Source organism: Macaca nemestrina, chromosome 15 (assembly GCF_043159975.1).
Source record: "Macaca nemestrina isolate mMacNem1 chromosome 15, mMacNem.hap1, whole genome shotgun sequence".
Lineage (NCBI taxonomy): Eukaryota > Metazoa > Chordata > Mammalia > Primates > Cercopithecidae > Macaca > Macaca nemestrina.
In genome coordinates, this window is record NC_092139.1 from 30,107,540 (window position 1) to 30,132,157 (window position 24,618).

Sequence of the window (24,618 nt, forward strand, 5' to 3'; positions counted from 1 at the left end):
AAAATCTTTATTAGTTGTGTTTAATTACCTCTAAAGTTTATTAAAAATCTGTAGAATGCAGATGGCAGTTAAATAAGGGCAGTGGTATTAATTTGAGATTTTCTGACTGCTGTTGTTTCTTTTGTTTTTTTAATTTTTTAAAAAATTGAGACATGGTCTCGCTGTTACCCAGCCTGGTCTAGAACTCCTAGGCTCAAGCAGGCCTCTGGCCTCTGCCTCCCAAAGTGCTAGGAATACAGGTATGAACCACTGACCCTGCTGTTGTTTCTTAACCACCCAAATCAGTTTCATTGTAACAGTCATAGTACAAGAAAAGGATATAATTGCCAGAACACAAGGTGCTCTGCTGAAATTTGGAAGTATTTTTTCTTATAACAGAGGAATTTTTTCCCCAAAGGTTGCTTAGGTTGGTTTTTGCAAAGCCTTTGCTGTTGAAGTTTAGTCACTAGCAATTATTTTATTTTATTTTATTTATTTATTTTTGAGACGAAGTCTTGCTCTTGTCCTCCAGGCTGGAGTGCAGTGGTGCGATCTCGGCTCACTGCAACCTCCACCTCCTGGGTTCAAGTGATTCTCCTGCCTCAGCCTCCCAAGTAGCTGGGATTATAGGTGCCTGCCACCACGCCCAGCTGATTTTTGTATTTTCAGTAAAGATGGGGTTTTACCATGTTAGCCAGGCTGGTCTCGAACTCCTGACCTCAGGTGATCCACCTGCCTTAGCCTCCCGAAGTGCTGGGATTACAGGCATAAGCCACCGTGCCCGGCCTATTTTATTTTTATTTTTAGAGACAAAAATCTTGCTATCACCCTTAGTGGAATGCAGTGGCACTATTGTAGCTCACTGCTGCTTCAAACTCCTGGGTTTGAGGGATCCTCCCGCCTCAGCCTCCTGAGTAGCTGGAGCTATAGGCATGCACACCCAGTTAATTTTTTTATTTTTTGTAGAGACAGGGTCTCAGTGTGTTGCCCAGGCTAGTCTTAAATTGCTGCCCTCAAGCCATCCACCAGCCTCACTATTTAAAAAAGAAAAATTGACTGGACATGGTAGCTCATGCCTGTAATCCCAGCACTTTGGGAGGCTAAGGTGGGAGAATCACCTGAACCTAAGAGTTTGAGACCAGCCTGGGCAATATGGCAAGATGCAATCTCTATAAAAAGTTTTAAAAATTAGCTGGGCATGGTGGTACATGCCTGTAATCCCAGCTGCTTGGGAAGCTGAGGTGAGAGGATCACTTGAGCCCAGGAGGTTGAGGCTGCAGTGAGCCATGTTTGTGCCACTGCATTCCAGCAACAGAGTAAGACCCTGTCTCAAAAAAATAAATTAAAAAAAAAAGTTAAACAGTTTTTCAGTTACTTTTTTTTTATTTATGCACGGAATATAACCATATTACAGCAGTTTTGTATTTCCTAATGATTTGCAGCATATTTGGAAAATAGGAAAATAAAATTTATCAATGATCCTACCAACCTAATATAGTTGCTTTTTAGGGGATTAATGTTCTTATCCTTTTTTTAAAAAGAAACTTGTAATTATAGTTACAAGTATAAAGTAATAATTTATAATATTTTAATAATATAAATAAGTGCCATAAATAAATAAAAGGCTGGACGTGGTGTCTCACGTCTGTAATTCTAGCACTTGGGGAGGCCAGGGTGAGTGGCTTGCCTGAGCTCAGAAGTTCAAAACCAGCCTGGGCAATGTGGCAAAACCCCATCTCTACTAAAACTACAGAAGATTAGCCGGGCATGATGGTGCTTGCCTGTAGTCCCAGCTACTCAGGAGGCTGAGGCAGGAGAATCGCTTGAACCTGGGAGATGGAGGTTGCAGTGAGCCGAGATTGTGCCACCGCACTGCAGCCTGGGCACCAAAGTGAGACTCTGTCTCAGTCAGTCAGTCAATCAATCAATGTTGTGTTATAGTTAAAATTATAAGGGATTATTTTATTAGAACATTTGTGGGAGGTTCTTAGGTTTCCATGCCATTTTTGCTTACCACAAATGCTGGAAATTAATGTTCATTCATTTACTTTTGGGTTAAGTATGTGATCTTCAGTCCCAAAGCTAACAGAGGAAATGGCCACACTGTGTGATCTACATGTACTTTTTGGTAAGCAGTATACCTGAAAATAGCAGAAAATGTAACTTCTTTATATCTAAAAGTTAGGAAGCAATTTAATTCTGTCCAGAACACAGTTCTTTATTTTCATAAACGTCTATCAACCCCTTTTTTGGGGGTGTGTGTGTGTGTGTGTGTGTGTGTGTGTGTGTGTGTGTTTTGAGATGGAGTCTCACTCTGTCGCCCAGGCTGGAGTGCAGTGACACGACCTCGGCTCCTTCAACCTCTGCCCTTCTGGATTCAAGCAATTCTCCTGCCTTAGCCTCCTGAGTAGCTGGGAATACAGGCACACACCACCGCACCCAGCTAATTTTTGTATTTTAGTAGAGACAGGGTTTCATTATGTTGGCCAGGCTGGTCTCAAACTCCTGATCTCAAGTGATCTGCCCACCTTGGCCTCCCAAAGTGCTGGGATTACAGGTGTGAGCCACCGCACCCAGCCCTTTCATGTAAGAATTTTTAAGTGTTGGCCGGGCGCGGTGGCTCAAGCCTGTAATCCCAGCACTTTGGGAGGCCGAGGCGGGCGGATCACGAGGTCAGGAGATCGAGACCATCCTGGCTGACACGGTGAAACCCCGTCTCTACTAAAAAATACAAAAAACTAGCCGGGCGAGGTGGCGGGCGCCTGTAGTCCCAGCTACTGGGGAGGCTGAGGCAGGAGAATTGCGTGAACCCGGGAGGCGGAGCCTGCAGTGAGCTGAGATCCGGCCACTGCACTCCATCCTGGGCGGCAGAGCGAGACTCCGTCTCAAAAAAAAAAAAAAAAAAGAATTTTTAAGTGTTTATTTCTGAATCATTATTTTCAGCCATTCCACTGTTAATAACCCTTTAAACATTGTTTAAAATGGCTCATGAAAGACTTCAGAATTTTAGGTAATCATCCAGTTGCTATTAGTCAGGTCTGGTTGTGCTTTGTAGTTTGGAGAAGGAAGAGGGCTTTAGAAACCTTGGCTCCTTTTAAGCTTTTGTCAGGACAGAAGTAGGGAGAGTCTTGGGGAGTCCCTTGCTCTGTGGGGTCAACCAGCCTATAATTCCCAAAAAGTATGTGCTTGTTTTATTTTCTTGTGATCCTTTGTTCCCTTCTCCTGACATTCTAGGCTTACAAAAAAGTGGCATATAACATAATAAAAAGAATGTTAAATTTAAGACTGGTGTATTTTTATTTTTGGTAATAACTGTAAGAACTAATTGTTTTAGAATATCATAATTAAAATAGCTTATCTTCTTTTTTGTAATTTCTTAATTATAGTATTTCCTTATTGTCAAATAAATTATAATTTTCATAGAACTATGAATTATACATTGTTGAATGCATAACTATGCATTGTAATGCTCTTTTGTATCTTCTCTTTTCAGAAGTTTTCTTATTGTCGGCTTGGCACATGCTTCTGGAATAATATTCACCATGGTTTTGGATGACCTTCCAAACCTAGAAGACATCTATACTTCCTTGTGTTCATCAACAATGGAAGACTCAGAGATGGATTTTGACTCCGGACTAGAAGATGATGACACAAAAAGTGATAGTATTTTGGAGGATTCCACAATTTTTGTGGCCTTCAAAGGAAATATAGATGATAAAGACTTCAAATGGAAATTAGATGCAATATTGAAAAATGTGCCCAATTTGCTACACATGGGTAATTTGCTTTAATTATTTTTTATTCCTGTTACTGTTTTTGAAATGTTTGCCCTTCTATGGCTATCTTGAGTTTTACAAAGCAAGTTTGCTAAATTGGGTCAAAAGGCCGAATTTAAGTGCAAAGGTAGAATTTTAGGATTTTAAAAATATACATGTTTTCTTTCTTTTAAGTAACATCGAAGAGCTTAACATAAAGTATTTCTTATCGTGGAAATTGTTGGATAATCTGCTGTAGTGGATAAAAGTAATTCTCAATATCCAAATTTATTTGTTTTTAACTCTCTGGACTTCATTTTCCTTATCTGTAAATTGAAATCTTTAAGGACCCTTAAAGCTTAGAAAACTTACTATTCCATGAGTCTGCTTATAATGCACTTTAAATTTATTCCCTTAACTTTTATATCAGAAGTCACTAGCTGACAACTTGCTGGATCCAGTCTGCAACCATGTGTTATTTGGCCCACATTAGTGTTTGAGATTTAGTTTGTTTTTAATGTTTGAGTTTCATTGCCAGTGCTTTAAAAATTGAGATATATTGCATGAAAATCCAGAGTTTTACATTTATCTTTAAAAATAGGAAGATCTGGTAACATTGAGTTCTCCCTCTTTCCCAGATGGTACTAAGTAGCAGCTGCTACTGAGAGCAACCCCACTTCACCACAGTTCCCATCTGGCTTCTTCACACATTTAGATTACCTGTCCAGATCTTATAGGCATTTGTGGTTTTGAACCTTGATTTAGATGTTCTCTATTCTAGTTAGCACAATTATCTAATCCGTTCAGACACAGTGAAAAGCGTAGATTTATTCCTTTAATCACAAATCCTAAATTGATCAAGAGTTAATTAGCTTTTTTTAGGCTTGGGGGTTTTATCTTTGAGATTGTTATCTGGAGGGAAGCTGTTTTTTCAACTGCTTTTTACTGTGTTGTATACGATTCTTCATAGTTATGTATTATTTTTAGCATACAATTAAGAATTTTTCATGTCGTTATCAACATTATTGTAACCATAATCATAGTTATAATATATATTATAAAGGTCTAGCTGGGCCTGTAATTGTTCATTGCTCTTTATTAATTACTACATTTTTCTGTTGTTTATATATTGCTGAATCAATTTATTTATGGCTTTCAAATAAATTACCAAACCTAGGCCAGGCATAGTAGTTCTTGCCTGTAATCCCAGCGCTTTGGAAGGTTGAGTTGTGTGGATCACTTGAACCCAGGAGTTCAAGACCAGCCTGGACAATATAGAGAGACCTCATCTCTACAGAAAATACAAAAATTAGCTGGGTATGTTGGCGTGCGCCTGTAGTCCCAGCTACTCGAGAGGCTGAGGTGGGAGGATCACTTGAGTCCAAGGAGGTCAAGGCTGCAGTGAGCTCTAATAGTGCCCCTGCACTCCAGCCTGGGCAACAGAGTGAGGCCCTGTCTAAAAAAATAAATAATAAATAAAAGTGGGTGCAGTGGCTCGCGCCTGTAATCCCAGCACTTTGGGAGGTCAAGGCGGGCGGATCAATTGAGGCCAGGAGTTCGAGACACGCCCAGCCAACGTGGCGAAACCTCGTCTACTAAAAATACAAAAATTAGCCAGACGTGCTGGCAGGTGACTGTAATCCGAGCTACTCGGGAGGCTGAGGCACGAGAATTGCTTGAACCCAGAAGGTAGAGGTTGCAGTGAGCTGAGATCACGCCACTGCACTCCAGCCTGGGTGACAGAGTGAGTGTCAAAAAAATAAAAATAAATAAATAACCAATTCTAGATTTATGGTGCTATCAGATTATATTCTTGGTCCAAAAAAATTTTAAGTCAAATCTCTCAAATATGAAAGTTCAAAAAGATTTTGATAAGATATAATTATTAGGAATATGGATTTTTCTGCAAGCATATTACAAGTGTTAATACCGTAAGCAAATTTGATGTTTGTGTAGAATATGTACAAGATTCCAGTACACTTCAAAGTGGGAAGAAGTCCTGCAGTGTCTATGATTGGTGGCCAGGATCCCCACACTTCCTGCCTTTTGCTGTTTGGAAGCCTACGTGTAATGGAAAGGAAATTGCCCTGAAAATCAGAGCTGGGTTTTAATGTCATCTCTGATGCTACTTGTTAGCCACAAGATTCTGAGCAGATCACTTTCTGGGCCTTGGTTTCCTCACCTGTAAAATAGTCTTGGACTAAATATTGTCTAATCTTTTCTAAATTCCTGTGATTGTGTTATCTCATTCCTTTTAGCAAGTTTTCCCTTTTTTTTCCCACATTAGAGCAAGTGAACTCCATATCTGGAAAAGTTAACATTCAGTGTACAGTGGTTTAAGAGCTGGAAGAGGCTGTAGGCAACATGTAGGCACTTTCCTCTATCCATAGATATTTCTCATTTTGAGAAAAGATATTCCTCTATGACCATTATCTCTTTTTTTCCTTCTTTTCACAGGTGTTGAATGACCATTATCTTAATATTAGAATGTATAACTGAATGAAGGATACAGAAGATTCAGTTTAGCTGAGTTAATAACAAAAGAGAACATTGTTTTGCCTGAGGTTGTTGAATAACTTTTTTTGTTTTTGTTTCTTTTTTGAGGCAGTGTCTCACCCCATCACCCAGGCTGGAATGTAGTGACATGATCTCAGCTCACTGTAGCCTTGACCTCCCAGGCTCAAACAATTCTCCCACCTCAGCTTCACAAGTAGCTGGGACTACAGGCGCACACTACTGCACGTGGCTAATTTTCTGTTTATTTTTTGTAGAGATGAGTTCTCACTATGTTGCCCAGGGTGGTCTCAAACTCCTGAGCTCAAGTGATCTGCCCACCTTGGCCTCCCAAAGTGCTAAGATTACAGGCATGCACCACTGCACCCAGCCAAATAACTTTTTTATCAGCTAACTATGCCTGGGATTTGCTTTCCAACCTGTAAAATGTAACTACATTTAATAGTACCTCCTCAATTACTTAACTTTTTTAAAAATTATTTTTTATTGTATAATACACATAAAATTTACCATGTTAACCATTATTAAGCATACAGTTTAGTGGAAATTAAATATACTCATAATGTTGTGCAACCATCACCACCATGTGTCGCCCTAACTCTTTTCATCCTGTAAAATTAAACATCTCTGTCCAGGCACGGTGGCTCACGCCTGTAATTCCAGCACTTTGGGAGGCCAAGGCAGGTGGATCACGTGGTCAAGAGATTGAGACCATCCTGGCCAACATGGTGAAATCCCGTCTCTACTAAAAATACAAAAATTAGCCAGGCATGGTGGCGGGCGCCTACAGTCCCAGCTACTTGGGAGGCTGAGGCAGGAGAATTACTTGAACGCGGGAGGTGGAGGTTGCAGTGAGCCGATATCGCGTTACTGCGCTCCAGCCTGGTGACAGAGTAAGACTCTGTCTCAAAAAAAAAAAAAAAATATTGAACATCTCTAACCATTAAATAACAACCCCCCATTTCCTCCTTGCTCCTAGCCCTTGGAAACCACCATTCTACTATCTGTTTCTATGATTTTTGACTACTTCCTTCATATAAGTGGAATTTTGCCTTTTTGTGACTGGCTTATTTTACTTAGCGTAAGATGCTCAAAGTCCATTGATGTTGCACCATGTGACAGGATTTCCTTCCTTTTTAAGGCTTAATAATATTCCATCGTGGCCGGGTGCAGTGGCTTATGCCTATAATCCCAGCACTTCAGGATGCCGAGGCAGGCAATCATGAGGTCAGGAGATCAAGACCATCCTGGCCAACATGGTGAAACCCTGTCTCTACTAAAAATACAAAAATTAGCTGGGCGTGGTGGCACACACCTGTTGTCCCGGCTCAGGATGGTGAGGCAGAAGAATTGCTCGAACCCAGGAGGCAGAGGTTGCAGTGAGCCAAGATCATGCCACTGTACTCCAGCCTGGTGACAGCAAGATTCCATCTCAAATAATAATAATAATATTCCATTGTATATATATACCATATTTTACTGATTCATTCATCTGTCAGTAGACATTGGGTTGCTTCTATATCTTAGCTATTGTGAGTAATGCTGCTATGAATATGGTGTACAAATATCTCTCTGGGACTCTGCTTTCAGTTCATTTGAGTGTGTACTCTGAAGTAGAATTGCTACATCTTGTGGTAATTCTGTTTTTAATTTTTTTTGAGAAACTGTCGTTTTCCACAGCAGCTTGTATCCTTTTACATTCCCACTGACAGTGCACAACGGTTCCAGTTTCTTTTTTTTTTTTTTGAGATGGAGTCTTGTTCTGTTGCCCAGGTTGGAGTGCAGTAGCGCAATCTTGGTTCACAGCAACCTCTGCCTCCTGGGTTCAAGTGATTCTCCTGCCTCAGCCTCCTGAGTAGCTGGGACTACAGGTGTGCACCACCATGCCTGGCTAATTTTTGTATTTTTAGTAGAGATGGGGTTTTGCCATGTTGGTCAGGCTGATCTCAAACTCCTGACTGATCGAACTCAAGTGATTCACCAGCCTCAGCCTCCCGAAATGCTGGGATTATAGGTGTGAGCCACCATGCCCTGCGGATTCTATTTCTCCATATCTTCACCAATGTTTATTTTCTGTGGTTTTGATAGTATCATGGTAATGGTTGTGAGGTGGTATCTTATTTTGATTTGCATTTCTCTAATGATTAGTTATGTCAAGCATCTTTTCATGTGCTTATTGGCCATTTGTGTATCTTTTCTGGAGAACTGTCCTTTTCCTTTTTTTTTTTTTTTTTTTTGAGACGGAGTCTCACTTTGTTGCCCAGGCTGGAGTGCAGTGGCACAATCTAGGCTCACCACAACTTCCACCTCCTGGGTTCAAGCAATTCTCCTGTCTCTGCCTCCCGAGTAGCTGGGACTACAGGTGCGTGCCACCATGCCCAGCAAATTTTTATATTTTTAGTAGAGACAGGGTTTCGTTATGTTGGCCAGGCTAGTCATGAACTCCTGACCTTGTGATCCACCCACCTCGGCCTCCCAAAATGCTGGGATTATAGGCATGAGCCTGTTCTATTAATTTAAACTTAACCTCTCTCTTCTTTTTTATGATCCTTTCTCCATCTTACTGCTTTCCATTTATTCATTGCCTGTGATGTGCCAGGTACTATGCTAGGTTTTTCTGCATGTATTATCTAATTTGTACTCAAAATCTCATGAAGTAGTTTTTTTCATAGTTTTAGAAAAGAAAAAGGTAAGTTTCAGAAAGGTTAAATAGCTCATTCATGGTCATCCAGGTGCTAAGTGGCAAAGCTAGGATTAGATTTGAGTATATAGCTCCAAAGCATGCTCTGTTAGCTATTCCAAGCTGGTGCTCCACCTTATTCTTTTACTCTTTTGGTTTGTTTTTAATTCCATCTCTCCTCTGGTGGATAAAAGATTACTAATAAAATTCTTTTTCTTTCACAATCAAGAGTCCAGCAAGCTAAAAGTACAGAAGGTGGAGCCCTGGAACAGCGTGCGTGTGACATTCAACATCCCCCGGGAAGCAGCGGAGCGGCTACGGATCCTTGCTCAGAGCAACAACCAGCAGCTTCGGGATTTAGGGATTCTCTCCGTTCAGATTGAAGGTCTTTTACTTTGCCATGTGCCCATCTAGACCAGAATCATTACAGTAGTAGAATATAGCATGATTTTCTATGCTGCTTTGTCTGTTCCTCTGCTCTTGTGTTTCAGAATGCCAAGCAACTCATGTAACTTGTACTTTGCTTTGCAGCACCTTAGATGAAGAGGGACTGACTGAGGTTATTGCTGGGTCCTGATGGTCTTTACATCTGTAGTCTTGGTTTCCATTCCTTTGGCTAATTTTGACCATCAGTCTTTCAGACTTTGATTTTGCTGGCATCCTGACCAGGAATTGATTTGTCTTATTTATTTAGTTGTGTGGTTTTCTTTGTTATTGTTGTTTTTAGAGATGGTGTCTTTCTGTGTTGCGCAGGCTGGACTCAAACTCTTGGCCTCAGATGATCCTCCCATCTCAGCTTCCTGAGTAGCTGGGACTACACCTGTACCGCTGTACCCAGCTTAACATATAATTTAATTTGCTTCCTTCCTTCCACCAAATAAAGTTTAGTATTTTCTTTATTCGTCTAACAGATTATGAAGCCTTCAACAGTCCTCTCCTTTTGTAGCAGTGTTCATTTTTTCTTTTCTTTCTTTCTTTCTTTTTTTTTTTTTTTTTTTGAGGCAGAGTCTCGCTCTGTTGCCCAGGATGGAGTATAGTGGCGTGATCTCAGCTCACTGCAACCTCCACTTCCCAGGTTCAAGCGATTCTCCTGCCTTAGCCTCCCGAGTAGCTGGGATTACAGGCCCGTACCACCATGCCCAGCTAATTTTTGTGCTTTTAGTAGAGACGAGGTTTCACCATCTTGGCCAGGCTGGTCTCAAACTTCTGACCTCAGTTGATCTACCTTCTTCAGTCTCCCAAAGTGCTGGGATTACAGGCGTGAGCCATCATGCCGGCCCACAGTGTTCATTGTCAATATTTTTACCAGAATGATCTTTTTCAAAATGAAAATTAGATGAGCAGGCGTGCGCGCGCGCACACACACACACACACACACCCCTACACCCCTAGATTAAAATCCTACTATCTCTTGGTACACACACACACACACACACACACACACACACACCCCTACACCCCTAGATTAAAATCCTACTATCTCTTGGTATTATTCAAAGAATGAAGACCAAACTCCTTACCATGACCTCAGGCCTTGCATGGTCTCACCTCTACCTTCTTCATCCAGCCTTATCTTATATAACTCTCCTCCCTTGCCCCCTGTGTTCCAGCTTCTCAACTTTCTCTTCCTGCTGCCACAGGTCCTTTGTATTGATGTCTTTTCTGAATGAAATACTATCCCCTACCAGCCCCCCTTCCCCTAGTTCATGCCTGCTCAGCCTTCAAGTATCAGCTTAAATCTTGAGGATGTATTCTCTGAACTCCTTTGGCAAGTCAGAGTCCTTTGCTATGTGCTCTCACAAAAGTTTGTTTCTCTCCTTCAGATCATGTATCTCACACTTTCATTAGAGCAATTATTGATTGTTGTTTTATCCCCCATAGACTATAAGCTTTAGCATTTGGAATACAGTGATAAATATTGTCCTTACTGTTATAAACTCGGAAGAGCTTATGACTTTAGTAAGGAAGACAAACCTGTGAGAGATATAAGTACCTACCATGTGTGGGAGAGCTCTTTGGAAGCTCAGTGAACTAGACCCCCCTCTTCCCCTCCTGTGTTGATACAACCAGGTGACAACCAGCAATTCCAACTTTCCCTTCCACAGTAGGCCAGGTCCTCCTGGCCCTGTGCTTACGTAGAACCTAAATGCTCCGTGAAACCTCAGCAGCCGAGGTCATCATTTTGTTTATAGGAGTGAGACACATTTTATGCAGTCTAGCATTGTAGGTTGCTGTGCCCTCAAAGGGGAAATACCAACAAACAGATTATTTAGAAAGGGTTATATGTAGATTGAGAAATGGGATAAATTTCACCACTTGATAAATGAGGGGATAGTGGCTTAAACAATAACCACTTTAATTTGAAAAATGTGGAACTATCGAAAAGGATCCAGAAAAGTATAGTTAATTCACAGCAATCTGTAGGAGGAACTATTAGGAAGAGTGGAAGTCGAACAACTGTTGGATAAAATAACAGTGTGTGGGCTGTTTATACTTTAAGGGACACATAAGTGGTTTCTTTAAAACCCCACGTTTTATGGTCTCTGTTCCTATTTAAAGACTTCAAAACCTTAATTGATAGTGTTTTTCACTGGAGAAATAAGTACCAGTTTTATCTCTTAAGCAGACCTACTTCCTAAAAGGATAAAATGCTGGTTCTCCCTTAATATTATAGCCATAAATTCAAACATGAGTACTAGCAAGGAAGCAAATAGATAACATATTTTAAGAAATTATGAAATTCACATATGACAATGATTATCACAATACAGAAAGAGTTCTTTAACTTTTAGGCTACATGTGTGTCCCAGATGATCTCTGTTCTTACAATCCTGGGAATTCAGGCAGGAGTGAAGTGATGGCAGCAGCTATTGCTTTTGTGGAACTGGGCTATTGATTTTGTAAATTGTAAGAAGGAATGTTGGCCAGTCACGGTGGCTCACGCCTGTAATCCCAATACTTTGAGAGGCTGAGGTGGATGGATCACTTGAGGGCAGGAGTTTGAGAGCAGCCTGGCCAACGTGGTGAAACCCCGACTCTACTAAAAATATAAAAATTAGCCCAGCATGGTGGTGCATGCCTGTGGTCCCAGCTACTCGGGAGGCTAAGGCAGGAGAATTGCTTGAACGCAGGAGGCAGAGGTTATGGTGAGCCGAGATCATGCCACTGCACTCCAGCCTGGGCGACAAGAGCGAAATTTTGTCTCAAAAAAACAAAAAGAAGGAATGTTGCCACTGTCATGTCTGCTGCAAGGCTTGAGGGACAGGTTGTTCTCGCAAGAGTCCATTCTCCATTGACTAATACTCCCTGTACCCTTCCTTTTTTAAGTTTTGGCCAGGGAGTTGGGGAAACATCTTTTTGAGGACATTTTGTGCCACCTCTGTAAATTCATGGTGATCTAAAGTGGTAGTCTGCTAACTTTTTCTATAAAGGGCCAAGAATAAATATTTTTGGCTTTTCAGGCCATAAGATCTCAACTCAACAAGTACTCAGCTCTGTCTTGTAGGGCAAAAACAGCCATAGGCAATATGTAAACAAGTAAACATGGCAGGATTTCAGTAACACTTTATTTAAATAAACATGCAGTGGGCTGCATTTGGCCCACAAGACGTAGTTTGTGGACCCCTAATTGGCAAGTTTGGGAGCCCGTAGTGTTCTCTTTGACATGAATTGGCATATATGCAGTTGGCAAATAGGGGAATAATAGCAGTATAATGTGGAAATTCTGTTTATTAAGATGTGATTTTTTTTCTTAGGTAAGAGGAGCTGGAATAGTAGAAATAGAATTATAATTATCAACAAGAAAAAGCTTTTCACTCAGCTGTTGCATGTGTGGGAGTCTTTTCAGCTCTATTAAAATTAAGGATGAGAGTGTGCATTCGTGTGCCTTCCTGACGTGCGTCCCCCAGCCTTGCGTGGCTCTCAGCTCATGACAGGTTGCATTTCTTCCTGTGTCCACCTTAATGGCAGCCCCACTGGCTCAGAGCTCCACTACATCTGCATTATCTCAGCAGCTTTAACCAGGCATTTCCACTGCATTTTTTCTGGTATTTTGCCTCCACCAGTTACTGCTTTTATTAGAGCTCTGGTTACAAAGTCTCATAGGTTTTCAGTTTGCCCTAACCCTCTTATTGTGAGTATGAGATTTGATAAATGTGAGGTTTTCCAGAACTTAATTTGTCGTGTAGAAAAATGCCTATAATCCTTTGTAAGGTTATAAATAAGATGACTGTTTGTATTTTAAAAATAGCTAATGAGCACCTGCCATGTACCAGGCACTATTTTATGTATAAAGGATATATTATAGATCGTCATATAATTTATCATTAAATTAGGACACTTTTCTTTCTTTTTTATTTGAGACAAAGTCTCACTATGTTGCCTGGGTTGGAGTGCAGTGGTACAAACACAACTCACTGTAGCCTCAGCCTCCTGGGCTCAAGCGATCCTCCCATCTCAGCCTCCTGAGTAGCTAGGACCACAGGTGCATGCCACCATGGGCCTGACTAATTTTTCATAGCGATGGGGTCTCACCATGTCGCTAGTCTTGAACTCCTGGTCTGAAGCAATCCTCCCACCTTGGCCTCCCAAAGTGCTGGGATTAACAAACGTGAGTCACCATGCCCAGCCTAAAGTAGGACACTTCTGAAAGTGAAAGAGAATGCTATTAATTATGCTGGAACAACAGATGTAAAGGAATAAGGACAGACTTGTGATTACCCCTGTATAGTGATGGGGGAGGCAAGCAAGAAAATGAGTGAGTGAATGATTACGTGGAATGTGCTCTGCAGAAATAACAAGATGTTCTGATAAAAGTTACCTAACCTTGGATAAGATGGTTGGTAGAGGCCTTTTTGGGCATGTGACACTTAAGATTACGTGAAAATTGAGAAGCTAGCTATGCGAAGAGTGCAGAGAACTGTTCTAGGCAGAGGAAACCACATGAGCAAAGGCCTTGGGGTAAGAAGCAGCCTTGTGTGCCTAAGAAACTAAAAAGAAACACTGGGGCTGAATCCTTGTTATTGAAGGAGAAAAATAGCATGAGATGAGGTTAAAGAGATAGGGCTAAATATGGGCAGTCCAGTATTGGTAGCCACAGACTGACTGTATGTTGCTTTTGAGCACTGAAAATGTGGCTAGTTAAAACTGATATGCACTGTAAGTATAAAATACATATTGCATTTTGAAGATTTGGTATCCCCCAAAAGAATGTAAAGTATCTCAATAATTCTTATATTGGCCAGGCTCAGTGGCTCACACCTATAATCCCAGCACTTTGGAAGGCTGAGGCCAGGAGGATTGCTTGAGCGCAGGAGTTTAAGACCAGCCTGGGCAATATAGTGACATCCACCCTGTCTCTACAAAAAATTTAAAACTGAAAAAAATTAGCCAGGCATGTTGGCATACTCCTGTAGTCCCAGCTACTTGGGAAGCTGATGTGGGAGGATCGCTTAAGCCCAGTAGGTCAGTGCTGCAGTGAGCTGTTATCTCACCACTGCACTCCAGCCTGGGCAACAGAGTGAGACCCTGTCTCAAAAAATAAAAATAATTTTTGCATTAGTTACATGTTGGAATAACAATACATTGGATGTATTAAGTGAAATAAATGATAATTAATTTAATCTGTTACTGTGGCTTCTAGAAAATTTTAAATTGTATCTGTGGCTCATATTATATTTGTGTTGAACAGCACTTGGCTAGGTAGATAATTTGAGCCCTTGTGTAGACTGTTAAGAAGTTTGGCCTGGCCAGGCACAGTGGCTCATGCCTGTAATCCCAGCACTTTGTGAGGCTGAGATGGGCAGATTGCCTGAGGTCAGGAGTTCGAGACCAGTCTGGCCAAAATGTCTCTACTAAAAATACAAAAGTTAGCCGGGCGTGGTGGCAAGCACCTGTAATCCCAGCTACTTGGGAGGCTGAGGCAGGAGAATCACTTGAACCCGGAGGTGGAAGTTGCAGTGAGCTGAGATTGTGCCATTGCACTCCAGCCCAGGCAATAGGGTGAGACTCTGACTCAAAAAAAAAAAAGTTTGGTCTTTATTTCTAAAATAGTGAGAAGCAATGGACCTGTTTTAAGCAGAGGAATGATACAAACTGACAAACTGATGTCCTTTTCCAGAACAATTTTCTTTCTACCTAGAATGTCTTAACAAATTTTGTATATTAATAGTTCCCTTCCTTTGGTGGAAACCCTCATGACCTGTATTCTCTTTCTCTTTTACGCCTGATTTCTAGAGGCAAGCCAGAGCATCTGGTAGCTCCCAGTGATTGCTTCCTTTTTGGTAGGATGTTTGTTCCCTGTGACCAGTGAACCTCCCTGGTTAAAATAGACATAGAAAGCTGACCTAGGCCAGGCACAGTGGCTCACGCCTATAATCCCAGCACTTTGGGTGGATCACAAGGTCAGGAGATCGAGACCATCCTGGTAAACATGGTGAAACCCCGTCTCTACTAAAAATACAAAAATTAGCTGGGTGTGTTGGCATGCGCCTATAATCCCAGCTACTCGGGAGGTTGAGGCAGGAGAATCTTTTGACCCCGGAAGGTGGAGACTGCAGTGAGCCAAGATCACACCACTGCGCTCCAGCCTGGTGACAGAGTGAGACTCCGTCTCAGAAAAAAAAAAAAGAAAGAGAAAGCTGACCTAGATCAGTGACAGGACAGAGGAAACTGCCTTGTCTCATTAACTTTCTACTTTGCCATCTGACCCTATGAATCTGAACCCTAGTATAGAAGGACTTGGGTGAGTGCAACCTTTCAGCTCAGCAGCCACAGACTAGCTATATTTTAACTCTCCACAAGGTGGTGCTCTCTTATAATAACAGTAGTCAAAATTTTGGATTAAGTGCAAGAAACATTCTGTAGCTTGTTTCAGAGACCTTTTTATCATTGGACCAAGTAAGATTTAAGTTTCCTCTAAGTTTAGAGTCTACTTAATTGGAACACTTCTAGTAACATTACCTGTGGGTACCGTGAAGCTCAAATAAGATAAAATTAAAAATCCTATACAGGCTAGGCACGGTGGCTCATGCCTATAATCCCAGCACTTTGGGAGGCTGAGGTGGGTGATCACATGAGGGCAGGAGTTGGAGACCAGCCTGGCCAACATGGTGAAACTCTGTCTCTACTAAAAGTGCAAAAATTATCTGGGCGTGGTGGTGGGTGCCTGTAATTCCAGCTACTCGGGAGGCTGAGGTAGGAGAATCCCTTGAACCCAGGAGACGAAGGTTGCAGTGAGCTGAGATCATGCCACTGCACTCTAGCCTGAGCGACAGAGTAAAACCCCTTCTCAAAAAAAAAAAAAAAAAGAAAGGCCAGGTGCGGTGGCTCATGCCTGTAATCCCAGCACTTTGGGAGGCTGAGCTGGGTGGATCACAAGGTCAGGAGATCGAGACCATTCTGGCTAACACAGTGAAACCCCATCTCTACTAAAAATACAAAAAAATTAGCCGGGTGTGGTGGCGGGTGCCTGTAGTCCCAGCTACTCAGGAGGCTGAGGCAGGAGAATGGCATGAACCCCGGGAGGGGGAGCTTGCAGTGAGCCAAGATTGCACCACTGCACTCCAGCCTGGGCAACAGAGTGAGACTCGGTCTCAAAAAAAAAAAAAAAAGGAAAATCCTATACATAGCCAGACATACTGGTATGTGCCTGTGGTCCCAGCAACTCAGAAGGCTGAGGCAGGAGGACCCTTTAGGCCCAGGAATTTAAGGCGGTGATGAGCTATATGACTGTGTCACTGCACTCCAGCCTGGGTGACAAAGTGAGACCCTGTCTCAATAAACAAAAACCTATACAAATACTGGTCCTGTCATTTGGTGTCTCAGAAAGTAGATTTGTAGCAACCTATCTCCTCTTCATTGCATGATTTTTTTCCTGCTGGAAATAGGTTTATGTTGCAGTTATTGAATGGAAGTGGCATTTTGTTCACAAGTGCTAGTATCCCTGCACCAGTATATGTTCTTCATTCATTAAACCTACTTATATTTAATATCTACCTTCTGATCATAAATTATCAAAAGAAAGTCTAGGATTTTGAGAGTTTTTGAGAACATTTTCTTCCATTATACACACACACCCCACACACACACAATTGGTAAGATGGTTGAAAATAAATATTCAGAGTTCCAGGATCTCTGTTGATACTAAGCATCATTCATGGTCACCCTGCTTCCTTATTACAAGAATTGGTTATATCTCTTTGTGCTTAATGAAACCTACTCAGATGGGTTGAAGAAAGACCCATCTACATTGAACCCACCATTGTTCTGGTGGTAAACTAACCATGATTCTTCAAAAGCACGGATAACTACAGCACTTATATAGCTATCTATAAACAAAATTTGCATTTTATTCTAATGATTTCCTTTTTATCACTTGACTGTCATTCTCAGGGGAAGGTGCTATCAACCTGGCTTTGGCTCAGAACCGAAGCCAAGATGTGAGAATGAATGGACCCATCGGAGCCGGAAATTCAGTTAGGATGGAGGCAGGATTTCCCATGGCAGGTGGTCCAGGTAAGACCTCCGACTCAATTGTATGACATTTTACTAGTTTCCTTTTTGGCTTATTTGATCATTTGAGCCCTGCAAGATAGGTGGGGGTTCATGGCATACTTACATCTCTATTTGTTGAATCAGGAAAGCTAGACATGAGTCATTCCTGGAGGCTAGGGGTCACAGCATGAAGCATCTTTGCAATCTTTTGGTCTCATGCTTAAAGGTTGATGAACACTGAGCCATGCAGCAAACATTTATTGACTTCTTGTGTGACAGGACCTGTGCTGTTGGAAATAGAAATGAATGAGGCATTTTCTACCCTCATTATGTTAATATTAATAGTACAATGGAGAATGTAGCTTTCCAACTCCCACTTTCTCTGAGGCTGAGAATATCTGTAAATTGAATTCTTGTGTGTTTATGTGGATTCTGAAGATGTATGTGGAAGAATATGAGTTTTTACGTGTTTAGAATTTGAGAGTTATAAATTGCTTCCTTTTCTAGTAATCTTGAAATCTCTTCTTCAGAGATTGAACTCAATATTCTGTGAATATCAGAATATTAGAATTGAGCTGACTGTCATTTAAAGCTGAGGAAGCTGTGGAACTCACATAAAGGAAGTGATTTGCCCAGGGTCAAGGAGCAATAAACTAGTATCACAGATCTTCTAACGCCCAGTTTAGTGCTTTTTTCACTGCACTAGTGGCTTTCAAATTTTTTCAACTGCAGGACCCTTTATTCAAATAAAACAGAAAAGCAGAGCTGCTGTGGTTGAACCTGAGTAAGAACCTGCTTACCCAGTCATTCCCTTCCCACTCTACCACAGTAGCTCTTAGAGAAATGCAGCAGTATAGAGGAGCTCAATTTATAAGGTGCTATTCTTGGCCGGGCACGGTGGCTCACGCCTGTAGTCCCTGCACTTTGGGAGGCCGAGGTGGGTGGATCACCTGAGGTCAGGAGTTCAAGACCAGCCTGGCCAAGATGGTGAAACCCCGTATCTACTAAAAATACAAAAATTAGCTAGGTGTGGTGGTAGGTGCCTGTAATCCCAGCTACTCAGGAAGCTGAGGCAGGAGAATCACTTGAACCTGGGAGGCAGAGGTTGCAGTGAGCCGAGATTGCACTACCGCACTCCAGCCTGGGAAACAGAGCGAGACTCTGTCTCAAAACAAAAAAACATGCTATTCTGAACTGTAACTAATGAATTGATCATAAAATTGAACTAGGTTTTTATTCTGGTACTACCATTTACTGGTTACCTCAAGCTAGTTACTATACTTCCCCAAGCAATACTTTCTTCACAATAAAATGAAATAATAATACCTACCATCTTTTGAGCTCATGCTTGAAGGTAGAAGGGCCCTGAGGAGTGCAGCAAACATTTCCTAAGTTCTTGTTAGGACTTAGGAAAATATATATGTCAGGACCTGTGCTGTTGGGCTGTTGTGGAATACCATATAATAGGTGTAAAATATCCAGCCTGGTATCGTGTACATAGATGTAGTTCCCCACAGAAGTCTGAGCATTTGGTGTTAAGGTAGCTTTATGAGAAATTATAGACGACACTGTTGCCACTACTGGAAAGACATGGGCCAGAAGCAGAGTGGGAAAAGCCTAGCCAAGTTACATATAGTTAATGAAAGAATGAATAAACCTATAGTTACCATATAGTTACGTATAGTTAATGAAAGAATGAATAAATCAGGAAACTGGGTTCTAGTCTCAACTCTTTTCCAAAGGACTTAATATTTACTGACCCTAGTTGCTTATAAACATCTTTAATTATGTTCTAGAAACAATGCTAGAGATCCCTTCTAGGCTTAAAATGTTAAGACTCCACTTAATTGTTATTAGTACTGTAATTACAAGCTCTCTTAGGCTAGTATCTGGCAGATAGCAAGCATGTTTACTAAGTATCCCTAAGAAGTGCATGTAAATTATAGTGCTTTTTTTTTTTTTTTGAGATAGGGTCAAGTGTTCCTCCTGTCTCAGCCCTTCGGTAGCTGGGACTACACCCGGCTTATTTTTGTTTTGTTTTGTTTTGCTTTTTCTAGAGACAGGGTTCTGCCATGTTGACCAGGCTGGTTTAACTCCTGGGCTCAAGTGATCTGCCCCCTCAGCCTCCCAAAGTGCTGGGATTACAGACATGAACTGAGCCACCGTACCCAGCCAATTATAGTACTATAGTTGATTATCAACCTAGGAAACTGAGAAGCTTTAGATTGAAATCAGGTTAGATTTGTATTTAATGAAGGACTCAGATTGAGATAATGTGTATGGTATAAAGTTTCAGGAATAATCAATTAGTAATGACCTGTAGTAATAGTAACATTTTAACCCCCAAGATATCTTTCTTTACTGCCAAGCATATTTTAGGATTGCTTTTCTCTGTTGTCTATTGAGACTTGAAGGATGCAAACAAAGTTTAATATTAGGTTAAACAGCTAAATTTTTCTGGGGAAAGAGACCTTAAATCTCTTCTAAAACTATAATAAATAACTTTAGAATTGTGTATCTACAGCAGTTGGTTTTTCAATCATTCTTAGTACTACTTTCTTCTCAGCGTGGGGAACAGAAAGTTTCCTAATAAGAGTCTTTTGCAATTAAAACTAAATCCATAGCCTGTTTTTTTTTCATAGCCTTATAGAATTCAAAGATTTGTTAGATACCATAGTAGTCGTTTAATTCAAGTTTCTCAGCTTCAACACTGTTGATGTTTGGGGCCAATAATTTTTTGCTGTGGGAGACTGTCCTGTGTGTTGTGGGATGTTTAGCATCCGTGGCTTCTACCCACCAGATGCCAGTAGCACCACTACTTCCCTGCAGTTGTGCCACCTAAAAATGTCTCCCGACATTACCAAATGTCCCTTGGGGGACAAAATTTCCCCTAGATGAGAACCTTGGATCTTGTGCAGATTCCCATCTAGTACTGGAATGCATGTTATAGTGTCACTATTGAACATGTAGTCAGCATATACTTGAAATTTTCTGGGATTAGGAAGCTTATTATGGACCAAGAAAACCTTTTTTTCTTTCTTTTTTTTTTTTTTGAGACGGACTCTCGCTCTGTTGCCTAGGCTAGAGTGCAGTGACGCAATCTTGGCTCACTGCAAGCTCCACCTCCTGGATTCACGCCATTCTCCTGCCTCAGCCTCCTGAGTAGCTAGGACTACAGGCGACTGCCACCACGCCCGGCTGATTTTTTTTTTGTATTTTTAGTAAAGATGAGGTTTTACTGTGTTAGCCAGGATGGTGTGGATCTCCTGACCTCTTAATCCGCCTGCCTTGGCCTCCCAAAGTGCTGGGATTACAGGCGTGAGCCACTGCGCCAGCCAAAAACCTGTTTCTTATCTCACGAGAGCTTTCTCTCTCTTTTTTTTTTTTTCTTGAGAAGGAGTCTCACTCTGTCACCCAGGCTGGAGTACAGTGGCATGATCTCAGCTCACTGTAGCCTCCACCTCCTGAGTTCAAGTGATCCTCTCACCTCAGCCTCGAGAGTGACTAGGATTACAGGCGGGTGCCACCACACCCGGCTAATTGGCTAATTTTTATATTTTTAATAGAGATGGGATATCACCGTGTTGGCCAGACTGGTCTCGAACTCCTGCTCTCAGGTGATCCACCTGCCTAGACCTCACAAAGTGCTGGGATTACAGGCGTGAGCCACCACACCAAGCCCTCGTGAGAGCTTTCTTAATTGTCTAACTACCATCTTTAAAAAACCAGGTGCAATTCCTCAGAAACAAATCCAGTTTCAATAGATAAACATTAGCCTAACTGTCTTCTCCAACTACAAAATACCTTAAAATACAACTTTTTTTTTTGTTTTTCGAGACAAAGTCTTGCTCTGTCACCAAAGCTGGAGTATAGTTGTGCGATCTCGGCTTATTGCAAGCTCTGCCTCCCAGGTTCAAGCAATTCTCTGCCTCACCCTCCCTAGCAGCTGGGATTACAGGTGCCCACCACCATGTCTGGCTAATTTTTGTATTTTTAGTAGTTTCACTGTCTTGGCCAGGCTGGTCTCGAACTCCTGACCTCAAGTGATCCACCTGCCTCAGTCTCCCAAAGTGCTGGGATTACAGGCGTGAGCCACCGTGCCCTGCCTATAACACTTAATATGTAGCTGGGCGGCCGGGCACGGTGACTCACGCCTGTAATCCCAGCACTTTGGGAGGCCGAGGCGGGCAGATCATGAGGTCAGGAGATCGAGACCATCCTAGCTAACACGGTGAAACTCTGTCTCTACTAAAAATACAAAAAATTAGCCGGGTGTGGTGGCGGGTGCCTGTATTCCCAGCTGCTTGGGAGACTGCGGCAGGAGAGTGGCGTGAACCCTGGAGGCGGAGCTTGCAGTGAGCCAAGATCAAGCCACTGCACTCCAGCCTGGGTGACAGAGCAAGACTCCGTGTCCAAAAAAAAAAAAAATGTAGCTGGGCTTGGAAGCAGAGGGGTGGGGAAAGAAAGTAGAGGAACTCCCTAGGGCCAAAAAAAAAAAAAAAGTCAAAGGTGAATATTTAAACAGCAGTAAACAAATGAGATTCTGCAGGGTCTAAAGCATTTGGGTTTTAATGGCCAGGAAGGGATAGAAAATAAAGCCTTGGGTCAACATGAAGAAGCAAGTTAGAATTCAAAATTCCTCATGAAACCAGAATTTTCAGTGAAAGATAGATTAGGAAAATGTCACCTTCTGGCATAGGGAAATTAATGGGAAATTAATAGGAAATTTGTCTGTGTTTGCTGGGGCTGTAGACATGAGGTGGGAAAATGGGTGTTGTGGAATTGTCTTCTCTACCCTCTTGCATTTTGGACATTTAATATGTTAGTGAATACCCATTAACAGGCTAAGTCATTAACATTAGGTGGGTCTAGACTGGTGATAACTGTTGAAGCTGTGGAGGGGCATATTCTCAACCCTAGTCATTGCAGACTTCTAGTTAAAACCTGATATAAATGAGCTTATATTCTGAATTTATACAATTTAGGATTAGACTCGCTCCCTCCAGAATTTTAGGTAATAGGAATATCAAAGTATTAACAATTACGAGAATCATAAGAAAACAAGACACTATTAAAACATAAGGAGAGATGGGGGAACAGAACTTACAGAAATTTAAAAATAAAGTGAATAACTTATTCAGCAAATTAGAAATAGCCGGATTGAAAGGTGAATTTGAATAAATCACTTAGGATGCAGCAGAGAAAAAGAGATGGAAATATGAAAGAGGTCAAGAGACAAGAAGGATAAAATGAGAAGGTTTAACATGTTTGAAAAGAGTTCCTGAATAAGATAAAGAAATTGAGGAGGGATGACAGTCAGAGAATGGCTAAAATTTTTCCAGAATGGATGAAAGACATAAGTCCTCAGATTCAGAAGCCCAGTAATCCTGAGCACTACAAAATAAAAATAAATCTACATCTAGACACAATATTGTAAAACTTCAGGGCCAGGCGCGGTGGCTCAAGCCTGTAATCCCAGCACTTTGGGAGGCTGAGATGGGGGGATCACAAGGTCAGGAGATCGAGACCATCCCGGCTAACCCGGTGAAACTCCGTCTCTACTAAAAAATACAAAAAACTAGCCAGGCGAGGTGGCGGGCGCCTGTAGTCCCAGCTACTCGGGAGGCTGAGGCAGGAGAATGGCGTGAACCCGAAAGGCGGAGCTTGCAGTGAGCTGAGATTCGGCCACTGCACTCCAGCCTGGGTGACAGAGTGAGACTCGTCTCAAAAACAAAACAAAACAAAACAAAAAAAACTTCAGAACATTGAAAAACAGAATGCTAAAAGCAACCCAAAAGAAAAGACCTATTATTTGCAAAGGAAAGACTATCAGCTTTCCTTGATTTCTCAACAGCAGCATTGGAGGCCAGGAAACATTGGAATAATTTTTTCAAAGTGCTGAGAAAATAATTGACCGCCTAGAATTTTAAACATAGCTATACTATCAAGAGTAGTATGAAATAAAGAGCTTTTCAAAGAGACTAAGAGAATTTACCATTAACAGACCCTTGCTAATTGAACTGCTCAAGGATGTACTTCAGGAAGAAGAAAATTGAACCTAAGATGGAAGAAATAAGATCTAAGAAGGAATGGTGAGCTAAATAATTGATAAGCATGGGGTAAATCTAAATAAGCCTTGACTTATTTAGTAATAATGATGATCATATATTGTCTTTAAACTTTAAGTGAGATATGTCTGTTGACATTTTAAAGATACCAGTAAAATAATGTGAATGGAATATATAACTTCTAAACTAGTAGTAGAGTATTAAAGAGGAAGACCATGATAAAAAAAAAATTAATCCAGTAATATTCAGGAAAAATAGGAAGACAGCACAGAAAAAAAGGGTAAATAGAAATCATAAAATGACAAAATAAATAAAATTATACTAGTAATTAACAATAAGGGCCGGGCGCGGTGGCTCAAGCCTGTAATCCCAGCACTTTGGGAGGCCGAGGCGGGTGGATCACGAGGTCAGGAGATCGAGACTATCCTGGCTAACATGGTGAAACCCCGTCTCTACTAAAAATACAAAAAACTAGCTGGGCGTGGTGGCGGGCGCCTGTAGTCTCAGCTACTTGGGAGGCTGAGGCGGGAGAATGGCGTGAACCCGGGAGGCGGAGCTTGCAGTGAGCCGAGATCACGCCACTGCACTCCAGCCTGGGAGACACAGCGAGACTCCGTCTCAAAAAAAAAAAAAAAAAAAACAACAATAAAGGTAAATGGATTATGAACACTGATAAAAAGGAAATGATTAATCAGAGTAGTATTCTCAGGTTTACCTATGTGCTGTTACAGGAAACACATAAAATATAAGGACTCAGAAGGTTCAAAGTTAGAAAGATAGAAAGATTAACAAGGTGACTATTAACCAAGAAAAGTATAAGAATATTTTTATCAGATAAAACAGACATTAAAATAAAAAGCATCACTGAAGGTAAATAGGGCCACAATATAATGTAAAAGGAAAAATTCACCAGGAAGTTGCTAAACTCTTATGTACTTAACAACCTAGCCTCAAAACATTTAAGAATTGCATGTAAATAGCAAACCTTAGGGGAGATTTAACACACCTCTGTGAGTAATTGATGGCCAAGTTTGTAAAAAATTAGTAAGGATAAAGGAAAGCTTGAATAACAATATACCTTTTATATAATGGACATACATAGAAACCATGCAGTCAGCCGGGCATGGTA

General features: G+C 41.3%; 1 protein-coding gene and 1 long non-coding RNA gene across 9 annotated transcripts in view; one reads left to right on the forward strand and one right to left on the reverse strand.

Annotated features, from left to right (window-relative positions):
- Nucleotides 1-24,618, forward strand: part of LOC105496246 (nuclear receptor coactivator 6) — a 119,205-nt gene that overhangs the window by 44,309 nt on the left and 50,278 nt on the right. For 6 of the 7 annotated variants that reach the window (XM_011766459.3, XM_011766463.3, XM_071079472.1 and 3 more), the window contains exons 3-5: nt 3,473-3,756; nt 9,158-9,313; nt 17,320-17,442. In XM_011766459.3, the coding sequence (XP_011764761.2) occupies nt 3,522-3,756; nt 9,158-9,313; nt 17,320-17,442 (514 nt within the window). In that variant the 5' untranslated portion in view covers nt 3,473-3,521. Of the gene's footprint in view, nt 1-3,472; nt 3,757-9,157; nt 9,314-17,319; nt 17,443-23,425; nt 23,514-24,618 lie in introns of those variants that run through there. The other variant, XM_071079471.1, reaches the window with a different exon arrangement.
- LOC105496245 (uncharacterized) overlaps nt 1-24,618 on the reverse strand; it is a 69,076-nt gene that overhangs the window by 22,718 nt on the left and 21,740 nt on the right. The window contains exons 2-3 of one of the 2 annotated variants that reach the window (XR_011613404.1): nt 17,546-17,708; nt 13,462-13,572 (exon numbers count right to left, since the gene is read on the reverse strand). This is a non-coding gene — a long non-coding RNA (uncharacterized lncRNA). The remainder of the gene's footprint in view (nt 1-13,461; nt 13,573-17,545; nt 17,709-24,618) is intronic. The other variant, XR_011613403.1, reaches the window with a different exon arrangement.